Source organism: Mirounga leonina, unplaced genomic scaffold (assembly GCF_011800145.1).
Source record: "Mirounga leonina isolate KUSES-001 unplaced genomic scaffold, KU_Mleo_1.0 Mir_176, whole genome shotgun sequence".
NCBI lineage: Eukaryota > Metazoa > Chordata > Mammalia > Carnivora > Phocidae > Mirounga > Mirounga leonina.
Window position 1 is genome coordinate 37,434,373 of NW_023270454.1, and position 18,269 is coordinate 37,452,641.

The 18,269-nt window shown below is 42.4% G+C and overlaps 1 protein-coding gene across 3 annotated transcripts in view; it reads right to left on the reverse strand.

The window, feature by feature from the left end:
• The window catches only part of ARHGAP10 (Rho GTPase activating protein 10), a 315,853-nt gene that overhangs the window by 87,121 nt on the left and 210,463 nt on the right, over positions 1-18,269 (reverse strand). For all 3 annotated transcript variants that reach the window (XR_004682438.1, XM_035022940.1, XM_035022942.1), the window contains 2 exons: positions 13,648-13,753; positions 12,037-12,196 (listed from right to left, as the gene is read on the reverse strand). Coding sequence is in view for 2 of the 3 variants with exons in the window: in XM_035022940.1 (XP_034878831.1) it covers positions 12,037-12,196; positions 13,648-13,753 (266 nt within the window). In the remaining variant the exon portion in view is untranslated. The remainder of the gene's footprint in view (positions 1-12,036; positions 12,197-13,647; positions 13,754-18,269) is intronic.

The following is an 18,269-nucleotide window of genomic DNA, read 5'->3' on the forward strand; positions in this document are numbered from 1 at the left end:
AAAACCTGGTGAGGACAGAGGTGCCTTCTTGAGTCTGCCCCGAAGTCAGTTTCCTTCTGCTTCCCACTCAGGCAGAAGTCTGAATATCAGCACATCTCAAAATAATGGAAAATGGCTGCCTTTCATTATTTAAGGACAATGCCTTTCAGCATGGGCTCATTCTTTCCATGGCCAAACTAAGCCATCAGTATTTTAATAAAGGGTTTCCTTGGTGGCTGTCCCGGGTAAGGAACAGAAACAATGAAGTGTCACTGACAAAATAAAGCTAAAGTCTGATATGAGTGACATCTTTATCTGTCCCCCTCCCAGCTTCTGAGCAGAAACATGGAATAAGTCAACAGCAAAAGACAAGAAAGGCTGAGCCTGAAGACATGTTCCAGACCCTAACTTCTCATGGATATATATGGCAGCTCTTGGTTTCCCCACTGTTCTAGGTTCTTAACCTCAAATTCCTAAAAGTGCATCTTCTGTGTATATATAATACTATTTTCTGGGAACAGGACCCAAACCTTTCATTAAATTTTCAAACTGGGTCCTAATGTAATAAAACTTCAAAACTATTGCTCAAGCAGAGGAAGAGTACGTCAGATGCAAGAGTATACGTTAAAAATGCTACATGACTGAGTGGCAGACCAGAGGCCCACCCCGCCAGAAGATGTGTGAGAATGCAGCGGGGGATGAAATGGGTATATCAAGTTGGAGACCAACAGCTGGGAACAAAATTACCTCGGAAAAAAAAAAAGAAATTACATTAGCGTTAAGAGAAAAGTCACTTCTGATTTAAATACTGGTCTGAGAAAACTGAAGAAGAAAGTTAAGGAAGTGCTAGTTAAAATCATGGGAATAAAGCAACAGGTTCAGATTTGGGTGACCTCAAAATGCCAGTTTCCACCTAAAACTCTGTTGACTGGACCCACTTGATCTGTTTCCATAAGGACTGGGCCGAAGTAGTAGCCAGCCTTAAGGATATGCTGGAGCTACCTGATGGCACCAAAATATAAACTGAGTTAAATCAAAGTCGATGAATAAATCATGTATCTGTAAATTTATCAAATCGCAGGTACAGTGCGTTGTGAATTTTCTCACAGGGTCCAAAGATGGTTTCATTGCAACCAAAATAGTACTAAACTGACAGAAGTAAAAAGGGATTCATTAAAAGGAATCAGCAGGAAGTAGGAAGAACTGGAACTCAAGAGTCACCTGAGGCCATCGAGAGCTGGCCAACAACTCTCCATTTCTCACCTCTGCACCCTCTTCTAATGAGATTCCCCATCCTTCCCAGTGGTCTGCCTTCTCCGCTGGGCACCTGACCCATCACCAGGGTTCCTTCAGCCTCAAGCCCAGGGGCAATCTTAGAGTAACTGGCTGAGTTTCTCCCTCTCCCAATTCCAAATCTCTAGGGGAGAGAACCTGACTCAGCCCAGACTCCAGTGAGACTCCTCTTGAGCATCTAACCAGCTCCCACCAGCAGATCTAGATTCAAGTGGCACCACGTCTTAGAAACCTACGGGAGGGATGAGTTCCACAGTAAGCAGTTCTCAGAGGCACGGAGCTGTCTGCCAGGACCTATTTGGACTAAATGACTATGGGGCAGTACAGATGAGGGGGACCAGAGAGAGGTAAAAGGGGAAGAGATGGAGTTCAGTCTAGAAAAATACCCTTCTCCCTGCCCTGCTTATCTACATAGTAGCAGGCCATCTTGCCAGGACAAGAAAGGGAAAAGAAAAAGAAAAAAAAAACTTTCTCTGCAAGCATCCTAGTCCGATGCAAGTGGCCATATTATCATTACATAGACTTCAACAGCATACATACTTCATTAATAAAATACTTCTATCGGTAATTCTAAAGTTTTTGCTAAAAGCAGGTAGCCTATTCGCGATAGTCTGACTTAAAGTTTAGAAAAATCAGTTCTTTACATATTATTGAAATGATACTTCATGTTTATATTTTCCCACTTGCACTATTTGGTGTACTTTGGATTTCTGAAAATTTATTTGAGACATTGAAACATTCTATTTTTAGTAATTTTGTTCAATCTACATATACTCCAGGTCTGCTGTTTCTAAGGATCAGAATGTAGTTGTCCAGTCTATTAGCCAGGGACCACACAGACAGAGCCTTCCATGTAAAGCCACTGAGAACAGACAGAGCAGCAGTATAGACTAGGGTTTAACGGTCCCACCTCCAGAGCCAGACTGTCCTGGGTTTAAATCCCAGCACTGCCATTTACCAGCTGAGTGACCTTGGGCAAATTCTTGCCCAAAGCCCCAGTTTCCTCATTTGTAAAATGAGGATGATGGTATCTACCTCACAGAGCTGTTGAGCAGGGCATTAGATGAGATTATGATGTAAAATACTTAACAGTGTGAGCACTTAATAAATATTGGGCTTTCTATTATTATATGTTAATTATCCTGATGGTGATGAACACAAGGAGAGAGATGATGAGCAGAGCTTCTTAGCTGAGTTTCTGGCAAAAGTGAGCTGGGAGGCCTGACACAACCTGCTGACACCAGAGAGAGGGCATCTCAGAAGCAGGCTGCCTGTCACACATGACACGGCAAATGGAGGGCGATCTGAGGGGAGGAAAGATGGCCAGTTGAGAGCAGTTGGCCTTATTCCCATTGCCTGATGGGTACAATGATCACATAAACCCCTTGGTTCTCTCAAAATACAAACAAGTCAGCATTAAAAAGAAATAAGCTATCAAACGATTGAAAGACACAGAAGAACCTTAAATGTATATTACCAAGTGAAAGAAGTCAGTCTGAAAGGCTACCTACCATATGATTCCAATTACATGGCATTCTGGAAAAAGCAAAACTATGGAGAGAGTAAAAAGACCAGTGAGTGGTGTACCTGGGAAGTGGGGGCGGGGGGCAGGCAAGGAAAGAAATGAACAGGCAGAACATGGGATTTTTAGGACTGTGAAAATATGCTGCTATTATAATGATGAATATATGTTATAACACATTTGGCCAAACCCATAGAAACTACACCACCAAGAGGGAACCAAAGAAACTCTGGACTTGGGACAATAATGACATGTCCGTGTAGGTTCAACTGTACCAAATGTACCACTCTGATGGGAGGATGTTGATAATGGGGAGGCTCTGCATGTGGGGGGGGGGGGGGAGCAGGGAATATATGGGAAATCTCTGCAATTCCCTCTCAATTTTGTTGTAAACTAACACCGCGGGAAAAAAAAAATGAAGTCTTTTAAAAATACAAATGAGTCATTAAAGTTGTTTAATATAAAACTGTGTCTATTTATACACACATTATCTGACAGTGACAGTGTAAGGTTAAGGGATAGGCTTTGGAGACAGACTGGGTTCAAATCTCAGCTTGGCCACTTTCTAGGACTATGACCTTGAGCAAGTTACTGAGCCTCCCTGAGCCTCGTCTTCCTCACGTGTGCAACAGCAGTGAGATGAGTTTCTCCTGTGGACCAGCTCAGCTCATCTCTGCAACTACTCTATTGAGGAGGTACTTTCATTATTTCTCTTTTGCAGAGGAGGAAACCGCCACTGAGAGTCAACAGGGTGGCGAGATCACACAGAAGTCACATAAGGTGGTGGAGCTGAGATGCCAACCCAAGGAATTTCACTTTAGAGCTCACTGTGCTACACTATATGATCCTATCTATAGAGTATTTCAGTAAAATGCCATATAAGGAGATAAGCCTTGTGCCCACCACATAATCATCCCTCTGTCAATATTGGCTATTATAATTATTATTGTTCTCAATTATATATTGAAAGATGCGGAAGAGATAGCTCTGAAAGTTTTTTTATTTTATAAAAGAAAATAAAAATGGGCACAACCATGCAAAGAGTCAAGCCCATAAACACTCCACACTATCCTGTCCCCCAAGGAAAGGCATCCGACGGTACCTTCTGCATTGCTCACCTACCCATTCCCCACCACCCCCATCCCCTCACTCCCAGATTCTTATTTTCCCTTCTAAGAACTCTTGGTGCTGCTCATAAAAGAGAGATGAACAAAAAGATCGTATTCCTCATCATCCTTAGTTCCACAAATACTAATTAAGTGCCAAGTTCCAAGCCCAGAGCTCTGCTCTGAGGACCTGTCTTCGCGGCTCTACATCTCCAGGGACCTTGGCAGAGAATTTCTGAGTGGGCCAGGCCTCCTAGGCCTGCTCACTTTCTCCAACTCCTCAATCCTCATTTCCAACATGAACACATTCTCATTATGAAAAATATTATGAAGTTCTTCCTTCTATTCTATCAAAAACTCGCCTCCTAGCAGGTTCTGCTCGCTTGTACTGACTATGCTTTCTTAGATAACAGAGAATAAATCTACCCACCCCCTTTCTGTATTGCAGCTCTTAGATTTTGTTGAGACAGCCCCAGTGCTTTGTCTATCCTGGACACTAAAATGCTGCAGAATGAAAGGACCTTGTCTCTCAAATTTTCTCTTATCAAACCACACTAGTACCATGGGAAAATGTTACCTACCCTCTCCAGAGCACACTACGGCACAGAGAATGGACTTCCTGTAGCATAGCTAAATGCAGACAGCAGAACTGGGAAGACAATGTCATTATTTTCTGACTCTCCTTTGAGGAAGGAGAAAGGCAGACAGAAAGTTTTCTGTGGTTTTAAAGCCTCTTTTTAAACACTCCAGAGAATGCAAGGCCCTACTGGGGGGGGGGGAGAGGGGAGACCTAACAGTAAAGTAAGTCTCCATGGCTATGCCAAAGATGGCCAAAGATGGCCAACATTCAAGAAAAACTGGGAGAAGGGAAAAAGCCACCCCCCTGCAATTTGTCAACTATTCTTGCCATGGGGTTTTGACTTCTACACTGAACCATCACTAATCAGGCAAACAAAAAGCTTCTAGAAACTCTGGAGTTTTATCATTGTTGCTGTTGTTTCAGATACTTATTTTTCTCTCACATGAAAACTGGTGCTGCTTAGCAACCCAGTGCCAGCAAAGCTAAATCAAGAAGCATTTTAAGCTGCATTTTTTTTTTTAAAGAAATTTCTTGTTCCTACTGAATGACAGGCGCGCTGGAAGACTTAAAGGTTCTTTGCACCTCAAGGAAAATGGTTTGCATACTACCCACTGGGGCCTCTTTTACCATCAGGGATGACAGAGACCAACCAGCAGAACAGAGCTAGGAGGTGCTTTGTCTCTGCAACTATAGGAGTCAGGAAGCAGGCTGCCCCAAACTTAACCCGGTCCACGTGTGGCTGCTGCCGGACTGCGGGTTGAGACTGACTAGGGAATCCATGCCACCACTGGGCCTGGGGGCAGGGACACCTTCTTTTAGCTCTTGGCAAAGACAGGGGTGTAGGTGAGAAAGTGGGATCCAAGGTCAACAAGAAGAATGCAGCGTGTCATTGGATACTCTGCACTTGTGCGTGTGACTTAATATTCTGATTGTGTCGCACACCTGAGAGGAAACAGGTATGCCCTTCTCATCTCGACTCTTCTGTGACTGGAGGGGCACTGGCTCTTCAAGGATTTTGCAACCTATGTTACAGGGAGGGTTACGGAAGAAACCTCAGAATGGGAACACAACATCAGCCTTTTCCACAAAGCCTGAGCATCACAGATGGCCTCCATTTTCTCACCAGGAAAAATGAGACACAGACTGCCAGAGTACCTGTTTCAAAGACAACACTGTTTATTTTGACAAAGTTTTAAGAATCCTGACCAAGGAAAAGTTTTATGGAAGTAAAATGTGATTATCTCTTGGCACCCTGTGGTCCACAGAAACGGTGATATTTAAAGGCTAACACCAGAAAACAACTTCATGCCCCACTGACCACCACAGAACCCGTGAACATCAAGGCAAACTTAAGCATCACACAAAGCTGAAAGCAACCAGAGCACCATATCTGGCCGATCACACTGAAAATCCAATTATAATCCTTAACAAGATAAATATACAGGCATACCTTAAAGATATTGCGGGTTTGGTTCCAAACCACTGCAACGAAATGAGCATTGAAATAAAGTGAGTCCAATGAATTTTCTGGTTTCCCAGTGCATACATGAGCTATGTTTACACTGTACTGCAGGCTATTAAGTGTGCAGTTGCATTATGTCTAAAAAAAAAAAGTACATACATTAAAAAATACTTTATTGCTAAAAAATGCTAACCATTATCTGCGCTTTCGGCAAGTTGTAATCACTGATCACAGATCACCACCACAAATATAATCATGAAAAAGTCTGAAATATTTCAAGAATGACCAAAACATGAAATGTGACAGAGACACAAAGTAAAATGGCGCCGATAGACTTGCCCCATGCACAGTTGCCACAAAACTTTGACTTGTAAAGAACACAGTATCTACGAAGGGTAATAAAGCAAAAGGCAATAAAATAAGGCACGCCTATAATCTGGATTAAAATTATATATATTATGGGGGCGCCTGGGTGGCTCAGTTGGTTAAGCAACTGCCTTCGGCTCACGTCATGATCCTGGAGTCCCGGGATCGAGTCCCGCATCGGGCTCCCTGCTCAGCGAGGAGCCTGCTTCTCCCTCTGACCCTCCCCCCTCTCATGTGCTCTCTCTCTCATTCTCTCTCTCTCAAATAAATAAATAAAATCTTTAAAAAAATAAATAAATAAAATAAAATTATATATATTATGTAAAGTGATTTGGTTAAGGTAACCTTATATATCTTACTTTACATGAACTGCCAATTTAAGTATTAACATGAAATAAGATGGATAATAAAAGAAAACCACACTGATATTAATGTTTTCTTTGATGATTCTCAAAGGCTCTTCATAATCTTCAAGGGCCCTCAGGGACTTGGGGAGAGACTAGGAGAGGGTCACATTATAAACACAAATTCCTTTTAGGACACTACAAATGTATAACAGCAGAATGGGCTCCATTTCAACAAACTCTATTAACTCCCAGGAGGGTTCTTTCCATCCCTAAGTTCCTCTAAAGAGCCCCCAATCCCAGAAATTAGCTAACCGAAAACTAGAATTGAAATTGATTGGCAAACTGTATATACATCAGGTGCTAGCAGTCCTACCCTACTCTTTCCCTCCCCTGTCCTGTCTGCTCTGCCTTTTCCTCCCGTATGTTCTGTCATGTGGGAAAAATACAACATAGGTCTGCACTTGTTAGCACCCATTCCCCAACGCTCACTCATTGAAGTCGACTTCAGCTCTTGCTCTCGACATTTTACTCTTGGGAGTAAATACTCGTGCTCTCCCATAGTGCCAGCATCCAGCATCACTGACAAGGCCCCTGACAATCCTAACACTGAAACTTGCCTGGGTTTCTTCTGGCTCCTGTTGTCATAGGAAAATCTTGGTGTTTCTCAAGGATATTGCTCTTAACCTTCTCCTAGTGATGAGAAGCAAAGGTTTGGGGGTCAAACAACCCTTAGTTCAAACCCAAGCCTCGCCACTCACCAGCGGTGTGCCCATAAACAAGCTAATCTCTCACCCTTCAGCTTTCTCCCATGGTGTAAAGGGACAATATATGTAATAAGAGTTCTGTATACATAAGGATACTATTACATATGCATGCAATAGGCACTTTATATGTTTTACTTTATATATTTAAGTATCTGTATCTATTTTATCTATTTTAAGTAACTGTATCTATTTTACATACACGCATGTAAACACTAGGGTTACAGGAGGTTAAGTACCCCATGTAGTAGACCGAAAGCATATAGCACAGTGAGCACACTCTCCTATGCCCATATCATGCCTTTTTATCTTATCTTCTACCTCCTACCACTAAATTCTCTCACAAATTTGAGCCCCACATCTGTTTGTTAGACATCCAGACAGCTAAAATTCAGCACGTTAAAAACTGAACTCTTGGGGCGCCTGGGTGGCTCAGTCGTTAAGCGTCTGCCTTCGGCTCAGGTCATGATCCCAGGGTCCTGGGATCGAGCCCCACATTGGGCTCCCTGCTTGGCGAGAAGGCTGCTTCTCCCTCTCCCACTCCCCCTGCTTGTGTTCCCTCTCTCGCTGTGTCTCTCTCTGTCAAATAAATTAAAAAAAAAAATCTTAAAAAAAAAAAAACAAAACTGAACTCTTGCCCCAAACCCATTTTTCCCCTATTTTTATTAATGACCCTAATATTCTCCCAGGTCTGGGTCCTCATTTGTGACCTACTGACCATCATTCCTAACACATTGCTTTGAGACGGCCCACCGATCCAGTCCCTGGACTGTGTCCACCGAGCCTTGGGAGATGAAGCCTGCTCCCCTTGAACTCCCACTCTCACTACCATGTCCTCAGCCACGTGACCTCTTACCTGTTATTCTTCCACCTTCTGTTTGCTAACCTGATGCCAGATTAAACTTCCTGAAGCAGTTTACCTAAAAACCATGAGAGGCCCTGGTTATCCAAATGAAATCCAAAAGTCCTAGGGTGGCATTCCCAACCTCCTTACACCTGGCCCAAATCTCTTTCCAACCACATCTCATGCCCCTCACAATTGTTCCAACAGAAGCTGCATTCCCAGACGCACACATATTCTCGGGGCTTCTCTTAATTACATGACCTCCCCATACCTGAAATGTCCTCTTAAAACATCTCCACCTGCTCAAACTCCATTCTAAAACCTATTAAAACCACCTAGTCAGGAAACGTTCTAGAATCCTCACAGTCGGACATAAATTCTCCTCTGAAGTTTCAGCAGTTTTCTCTGCATCTCTCTGAGAGTACTCTTCTCCACTGCATCTTGCAATTACTGGTGGACAGATCCTTCCCCTGCCAGACTCTTCCTCCAAATCTCACATCACATCTGACTCCAAGCAGGCGCTCACCACAAACACACTGCATTAATCCATAAGAATTATACTTTGTCAAGAACAAAACTTATGGGGTTCCTGAGTGGCTCAGTTGGTTAAGCATCTGCCTTCAGCTCAGGTCATGATCCCAGGGTCCTGGGATCGAGCCCCACGTCGGGCTCCCTGCTCGGTGGGAAGCCTGCTTCTCCCTTTCCTTTTGCCCCACCCTCTCCCTGCCATACTCAGGCTCTCCCTCTCTCTCTCAAATAAATAAGTAAAATCTTTAAGAAAGAAAACTTATGTAAAACTGATAAATTATAAGGCACAATCCCAACTTGAAAATCTGTGGGAATTTTGCACCCTTTTCCACCTGGGAACTGCAATTTTCTGGCTTGCACGGGAAGAAAGACCTTGATAATATTTTTGGCCTGTAAACGCTTCTTTTAAAACAACATCTTAATGTATTGTGTGGGAATGAGGCCAAAACATGTGGATTAAGTTTCCTATAGAGTACATATGGGTTTTATGAAAACAGCAAAAGGCTAGGATAAAATGTGATCTCCGAGGCAGATTAACTTCGGTCTTTTTCTAACTCTAAAATTAATCCAGAGCTTTCTTGCTTTAATTATATGCTGAAAGTTTCCTCTTTTGCTTTAGTGATGTTCCTGGTCAGAGTCAACATTTTTCACATTCCCAGGATGAAAAAATAAGTAACTGAGGAAAAGAAAGGGCATTCCTTCTATTGTCACTTTCCCCTCCATCGGTTCTCCTTCATAGACACTACGTAGGCCTCTTCATTCCCTCTCTCATTGCGCCTATTTGCCCCCCTATCTATTATAACTCTTTCCTCCCCCAGAAGACTCTTCTTTTTAACCCTCTATCCTCCTTCCTCTCTCTTTCTCATTTTGTTCTCGAACATAGTTACTAAGAGGAACCACATCCCTCCCTCACCACATTCAAGTCAAACACAAGATCTTTGGGTGGTAAACGTGGATCAGTTGCCAAGGAAACCTCAGGCTCCTATGGGTACATGCGTCCACGTGAAGTTTTCTGCACAACCACCCTTGTCAGCGGAAATATCCTTCCTCATAGCAGAGCCTAGACTCTGAAGTGAAGTCCAGCTGAGCAGGAACAAAGAGCCGGGAGTGAAAGTGGACAAGGATGAAATCGGAGAGAAAAGAAGAGGAAATAGGGAAATTAAGTTCTCAGAAATATGAACTAATCCAAGCTAACAGCTCTCCACCCCCACCCTGTGCTTCCAAACTAAACCCACGCACTCAGTGAAGAATCTGAAACTCAGTATCCCACCTGCCCCCTTCTTAATAGGAAGTCAGTGCTTCAATTCACATTGGCTACGCCTTCACAGCATTATCTAGCGTAGCCACAGAAAGGCAGAGCGGAAAAGTGAAAGCCCTCTCCTTAGCTCTATGGAGCTTAATCTCTGAGAGTGGGTCCAGTGTCATCTGCCATCACTATTATAATTGGTTCACCAATGCCACTTGGAAATTCCTGTAAGATTTGTTAACAAGGTGAAGGCGGCACTATCTACTTCCCAAGCGGAAAAATTGTGAACTTATCTTCTCAGCTTCAAATAAGAAAATAGGAAGCTGCAGGATTCAATGGAGATCCTTTTATCTGAGAGCAAGACCCAGAGCCAGTATTTTCCCCATAAACTGCGTAAAAGTTCCCTAATTGGGACTTAATCTAATGATAGCTGTACCATTAAACACTGTTTCAAAGCTTGTGGGTCTAATTAATTATTTCTTTTTCTTTTTAAAGATTTTTTTTTATTTATTTGAGAAAGAGAGCGAGTGAGCGGGGGAGAGGCAGAGGGAGAGAATCTCAAGGAGACTGCACTCTGAGTACAGAGCCCGATGTGGGACTCAATCCCATGACCCTGAGGTCATGACCTGAGCTGACACCAAAGATTGGACACTTAACCAAGTGTACCACCCAGGTGTCCTCAATTATTTCTTTTTCTAAAAACGATTATAGCCATCTTTCCTTAAAGCTGTCTGGATAGCTTAGGGCACCACTTGCTAGCTAAAAACAAACAAACAAACAAACAAACAAAAACCCCAAACTTCTTACACCCATAAACAAGCTGCTTTTACTATCCTGGGCAAGAAAATCTCTGACCAGCTTTCACACTTAACTCACACAAGCTAGAATCGCTCTAGCAAACAGCAAATGCAACAAGGCTCTTACCGTGCTTTGCTCATGGAGGCTCTGTTTCTCTCCTTCCCACTCCTCTGACCCCCTTAAAATTTATTGAGTTCATTAATTCATCCAATAAATATGAACTGAACACCTAGTATGTACCAGGTATTATTCTAAGTGTAAAAAACGATCTCTGCCCTCAAGGATCTGGCAGGGAGAAACAGATAACTACAACAATAAATAAATTAGATAGCACATTGGACAGAGATAAGTGCTGTGGGATACAAGTCCCAAAATGGGGCACCACCCCAGACTGTGAGCTGCTTTCCATCAGGGGCTGTAATGTTCTTCTTCATAGCCTTGCACCTCATACATGCTTGGCATATAGTGTAATCTTAGTTGAAAACAAACAAACTACAACAAACCTTTAATAAACAAATGAGTAACCAAGCATTTTAACAATTTTCAAATTCCCTATCTTAAAAGAAGTGAGGAAAATTATTAGCAAGGCTGTGATCTATAATGATAGTGAGAAAAAACCACATAAAAGTTCTTCAAAGAATCTATCATATTTTGTAAACTTCTGTAGTCCCCTGATTATAGAGAAACAAGTAAAATGATGTGTCACTAAGGAGATTATTCATTTTAAACCAGAGATTCTTAACCTGGGGTTCCCAGATTCAGGGATGCATGTGAATCCCCTGAAATTGTCAGCACAATTTGGGAGATAAGGGGAAGTTATATGTGTGTTTTTTTAGGGAGAATGTGACACAGATTGGCAAAAATATTTTCCCTAGGTTACAAAAACAGAGTTTGAGAAATCTAAAGATAGGACTGAAAGCTGCAAAGAATCTAAACAGTTCAATATTATATTGCAGACTGTCATTTGCATCTGGGTAAAATGCTGCTTCCTTAAACCAGTGAGATAACAGAAGACCAGGTAAACTTCAGATTTATGGAAATCCATCAGAAGACAGAAGCTCAGCAGGAACTTCTCAGAACCAAACTCATCATCGCAATAATAATAAAGTCATTTAACGGTGGTGGGGAATCTTAGAGGCTAGTTTCACATGGTGATAAAGCCAAAACCAGGAATTCCCCTATGGAAGAAACAAAGAGAGTTTACCTTTTGGTGGTTTTCAATTAAGATTTCCACCACGATGTTCTGAAACTTCAAATCCATGATGGCAGCAACAGTTTCCTCCTGGGGCCTCATCAGAGTTGGTCCAAACACCACTCCCAGATTTGCCACAGTCATGAGGTTCTGCTTGGAGTGATTTGAAACACTGATAAGGAAGGGGGCAGGGGGAGAAAGTCTCCAGTTAAAAGAGAGGCAATAGCTGGGGACGTACAATCTTCTGCAACTCTGTGTTTCCTTAAAAACAAGGAGTCAAGACACTCAATTGTCCTCCATGTCTGCTTCTGAAATAACAAAATCTGACAAGAACCTAGGGGATTAGGCCCCTGCCTACCTTCCTACTATTCCTCTCTTCTCGATGCTCTGCTCTAACCACAATGGCTTTCTTAATAATTCCATGTTTATGTTAGACTTGTGCCCCCCGAAGACCTTCTCTTACCATTCCCCTCTACTTAGAATATCCCCACTTTCCCCAGACTATTATACCCTTGGCTTCCAGGAATGACCAGATTGTATGGTATCTTTATCAGATTTAGCTTCACAAGCACACAGAACTTGGTCAGAGAACCCACATTCACCCCTTTGGCCCAATACATTGTGCAGTGAGCAACCTAGACAACTGTTCTCAGAAGCCCTGATGCTTAATTCAGGTCTCAATTCAAAGTTCCCATCCTCAAGATACCTTCCATAACAACACTCTTTAAAGTCCCACGTTCAATCTATATTCTCTATCCCCTCATTTTTTTTAACCACTTATCACCTGAAATTATTTCGTATTTTTATTTGTAATCTGTTTATGATCTTTTCCCTCTTAGAAAGAAGCGACTTCGTGAAAGTAGGGAATTCATCAATCTTGTTCAACTATGTATCCACAAGCACCTAAAAAAGGCATTCGATAAATATGTGTTGACTAAATGAACAAATAGCTCCACTAGCAGTAGGACACTTGGCAGGTCATAATATCCTCTGGCCTTCAGTTTCTTTTTATACAAAATAAAAACATAATAAAATAAATAAGATAACAAAAGAAAATTAAGAACATTCTAAAACAGCATTCCTCAGCCTCTTCTTACCTCCAAATTTCTATAATTACAGTGAGCTAAGAGTCATTTGTGTTTGAAGAAAGGGCTAATTTCTCCACTAAATGATTAGATTTTGCTTGCTTTTTAAAGAGGGAGTAAAAAGACTAGAATGGATCCTATGAAATAACTACCTATTACTGGATTAAACTAACTTAAAGACCATGTGGAAACTTAGAGTTAGGTAGGTGTGAAACCAGGCTAAATTCGCTAACAGACTTATAATCACATTTCCAGGACCCGTGTATAGGGAAGTGTATAATATTCTCTTCTCTTACTTCCAATCAAACCCCAAGTTGCTGGCAGTGATGTTAAGCAAATAATTATACAACTTCACGAAAGCATCATATTTCAATGCTCTTGTCCAAAATATGCACAGTGATTCAACTGTCCAGCCTGCCTTTCCAGGCGTGGTCCCTGGTATTGTGTAGACAGCCCCACTTCCAACCATTATGAATCCAAGAACCCCACATAGCACCCAGAGTAAAACAAAGAAAGTTAGGAAGAAAAGGGGGCTTACTTTGTTAAGTGTTTCACCAAAATGTCCAACATTTCTTTATTTTTCTCTGGCAGTTTGTGTACCAAGAAATGGATAGCATTAACACGAGATTCTGGGCTTCCACTTTCTTTAAAAAAAAGAAAAAAGAAAAAAACAGATTACTCAGAATCAAATACAGTCCCAGAAATCAACGATGACAACAACTCATCTGTTCAACATCTTTCAACAGAGAATTTAAACGTATTTTGCCACCTTTCCCAAAAAAGGGGGAGTCTATCTATTTCAATGTGAATGTAATGAGTGCCTATCCCTAGGGTGATATTTAAGAACAGAGGACGACTACAGCTTCTCCTTCTTGCACTCTACACTTCAAGTCTGCTCGTCCCTTGAAGGAGTCAGTCACTGGGTCACTGCCCCACAATGGAATGCAAATAAAACAGGGGCAAATAGGTTCTTCCCTCTTAGGGTTGAGTTTTATCCCCCAAAAAGATACACTGCAGTTCTAACTCCCTAGAGTCTCAGAACATGACTGTTTTAAAACGTGCCTGGGATTTGTTTTAATCAGGTATGGTAAGAAATGCTGACATGAAAATGACTGAGTTGAAGGAAGAGTTTTATACTCATACCCCCTAGAAACAGGAGGCATGGTAAGCCAGGGTCAGCCAAGAGGCAGAGGGAAGAAGGGGGAAATGTGGGCAAGAGGCTTTATTGTATTTTCCATGTGAGGAAGAGGCAAGGCAAGACTGAGGACTGGTTGGTTTGAATTATTTCAGCAGGCTCTGGAGCACAAGAGCTGTGCCAAGACATATGGTACCTGCCCCGAGGTGCTAAGGGCAGAATACTGACTTGGAGTGTAAGAGCCCAAACGACAGAGTCAAGGAGAGAAAATGGGCTCTGGATTGACTGGCATATGGAAAGCATGCTCAGTTTACTATCTCAAGGAATTGGTTATAGCCCCAGAAAGGGTGTTCTCCCCAGGATCAGTAAAGCCCCAGATGTCAAAACATCAGAAAAAGACATGCTTAACATAATGACCTTATTTGGGAATAAGGTCATTGCAGAAGCCATCAGTTAAGATGAGATCATATTGGAGTAGGGTGGTCCTTTAATCTAGTATGTCTGGTGCCCTTATAAGAAAAGAAAGACACAAAGGGAAAATGGCCATAAGAAGATAGACACAGGGGAGAATATCATGTGACAACACAGGCAGAGACTGGAGTGATGTGTCTACAAACCAAGGAATGCCAAGGATTGCTGGGAACTACCACATGCCAGACGAGGTAAGGAAAGAGCCTTCCCTGGAGCCTTAGAGGTTGGCCGTGCCAACCTACACCTTGATTTTGGACTCCCATTCTCTGGAATAGTGAGTGAGTGGGTGAATGAGTGAATGAATTTATTTATTTACTTATTGACTGATTGATTGATTGATTTAAGCTATTCAGCAACCCTAGGGAACTAACACACTCACTTTCCCCCTTAGACTTTGGAATGAATTATCCATGGCTCTTATTAGCAACACGTCCAAATTCCCTTTATTGTGTTCTTGACAGAAAGTATCAAACAAATCAATAAAATGCTTATTATTGAGAACTCCACATGAATTTTCAGGGGTGTCAAAGAAGTAACTGAGGAGAATTCAGCTAGCAGTTAAGGCAGCAGAAAGGATGGTACAGACTGCTTGGAGGCTCACAGAGAGCTGGCAGGAGAAGCTGAGGAAAGGTTTCACATAAGGGAGAGCATTTGAGTTGGGTCTTGAAGAACAGGGAAGAATTTAAAGCAAGGCAGAACTGAGGAGGAAGAGGCACGCTCCAGATTCTGCAAACAGTGTAAGAAAATGCACAGCCTATGCAGAGAGGGCACTTTAAGCTTATGGAAAGGCAGAGGCCAAACTCTGGCTTGTAAAAGCAAATGTGAAGAATCTGTCTTTACTGTTGGCTTCTAAATCAGTCACTGTAAGGAAGGCTGGGAAGAGACAGGCACAGAGTCAAATTTGGGGAGATACACCTGACGTTTTCTGGAGGATGGATTTGAACGGGAAAAAAAGCAAATCAGGAGGGAAAGGCTATTTGGGCAAGAAGTAATGAGTCGGGGGCGGGGGGGGTGTGCGGGTGATAGAATTACAAGTAAGGAAGTAGAGCCGGCAGGCAGGCGTTAGAATTGCTGTTTCCAACTGACAACAAGAGCAAGATACCTACTAATGGAGGCTTCTGGGACTCAGTTCCTCATCTGCAAAATGAAGTTAACAGCACCATCTCCTAAGGCCACTCTGAGACTCAGTGAGGTAGCACCTGAGAAGTGTTGAGTGCTGGTGGCGGGCACAGACAGGTGCTCCCTCACTGTTAGCCATCATCTCTGCTGTGGTTTGCATTGCTCTTCCCATGTGAGAGCTCCCACGGAAGACACAGAATTGACAGGATCTAGCTGCAGACTGGCCGTGGGTCAGAAGGAAGAAGGCAAAGATGACCCATGTTTCATGCCTGGGTTATGCAGTAGTATGGTCAGTCCCCCAATAGACAGGAGCAGAGGAGACAAGGCTGGTTTGAGGGGGACGGTGATGGGGGGAGTGACAGAGGAAGGGATGTTCAAAGGGCAGATATCTAGCAGGGAGCTGGGAATGGTAGGAGGCGTTAGAGATGAAGGTAGCAATGTTCTCTGGAGGGAGGGGACGTCCGGCATGTGACCAAGGCTGCCTGACTACTTCAGAAAGCTAACAGAGCATCCTGTGGGGACAAGAGCTCCATTGGGTGCATGGGAAATGCCAACTGGGGGCTAAAGAAAGCACAGGAGGAGGAAGAGGAAGGAGGACAGGAGGTTCAATATCATCAGAAAGTCAAGTGAGAAGAAACATGCAAGGCCTGGGTAGCCAGTGGTATCAAGAGTTAACGAGGGACAGAGGAAAAGCAAGACTGGGAGGAGGGCCTAGGCACCCACCACTAAGTTTGCCAGCCAAGAGTCCCTCTTTAGTTATACAAGGAGGTTAAAGAGTGAGTGGCTAGAAGGGACAGAGAGAGTTGGATTTCAGATCACTGGTTCAAATATCAAGAAATGGAAGGGAAGAGAGATAAAGCAAATCAAGAATAATTGACATATAACATTATATTAGTTTCAAGTGTACAACATGATTCAATTATTTGTATATATTGCTAGATGACCACCACAATACATCTAGTTAACATCTAATATCACACAGTTATAAATTGTTTTCTTGTGATAAGAACTTTCAAGACTGGGGTGCCTGGGTGGCTCAGTCAGTTAAGCGTCTGCCTTCGGCTCAGATCATAATTCTGGTATCCCCAGATGAAGCCCCACATCAGGCTCCTTGTTCAGCACGGGGTCTGCTTCTGCCTCTCCCTCTATCCCTCTCCCTGCTTGTGCTCTCTCGCGCGCGCGCACTCTATCTCAAATAAATAAATAAAATCTTAAAAAAAAAAAGAACTTTTAAGATTTACTCTGTTACAACTTTCAAATACACAATACAGTATTATTAACTATAGTCACCATGCTGTACATTCCATCCTCATGACTTACTTATTTTATAACTGGAAGTTTGTACCTTCCAACTCCTTTCACGCATCTTGCCCACTCCCCAGCCCCCAGCAACCGCTAATCTGTTCTCTGTATCTATCAGCTTGCTTGTTGTTGTTTATCTTTTCTAAGGTTCCACATATAAGTGAAATAATATGGTTTTTGTCTTTGTCTGATTTAGGAATCTGTTTCTCCAACATGATGATGGTTTTACTTTTTCCTTGTTGTAAAAACTAAATATCTACTGTTAAAATTTTAGAAAACATAGATGAAACAACTCAGTAAAAGCAATCACTAATAATTTGAAATACATATCGTTGAAAAAGAACATGCCATCAGACTATGAAGAACTACAAATCAAGCCAAAAAGAAAGAGACAAGCCAAAAGAAAAACAGGTAAAAGACTGGAGCAGGAACTCCAGGAAAGAGACCAGCCATATGACCAATAAACATAGGAAAAAGTGCTAAACCTCGTTATTTATCAGGGAAATAAAATTAAAACCACAATGAGCTACTACTACTCATCCATCAGAATGGCTTTAAATGAATACAGCATTAAGTTCTGGCTAGGATAAGAAGTAACTAGAACTGTCCAACTCTAACTACGTGGGAATAATTAAATGGCACAATCACTTTGGAGAACTCTTTGGCAGTACCTACTGAAGTTGAATGCACACATTCCAACCCACAACCCAAAAATTCTACTCAAAACCAAGAGAAATGCACATAAACATTCACTAAAAGGCACATATTAGAATGTTCACAGCAGTAGCACTCTTGATAATCCCAAAAGTGAAACCACCCAAGTCTCCATCAACAGAACAGATAAATGCATTGTGGTGTGTTCGTACAATGGAATCTTATACCACAAGGACAGAGAATGAACTGCTGATTCACTCAGCACAGAGGAATGTCACCAAGATGAGCAAAAGAAGCTGAATGCAAAAGAGGATATTCTAGATGATTCCATTTAGATACAATGCGAATGCAGCAGCAACCCTAACCTCTGGACCTATGGTGTCAGAAGTCAGGGGAGTGCTCGTGTGTCATAGGGACCATGTGGGTGTGAGAAAGGGTTTATGGGACTCTGACAATGTCTTATTTCTTGATCCAGGGCT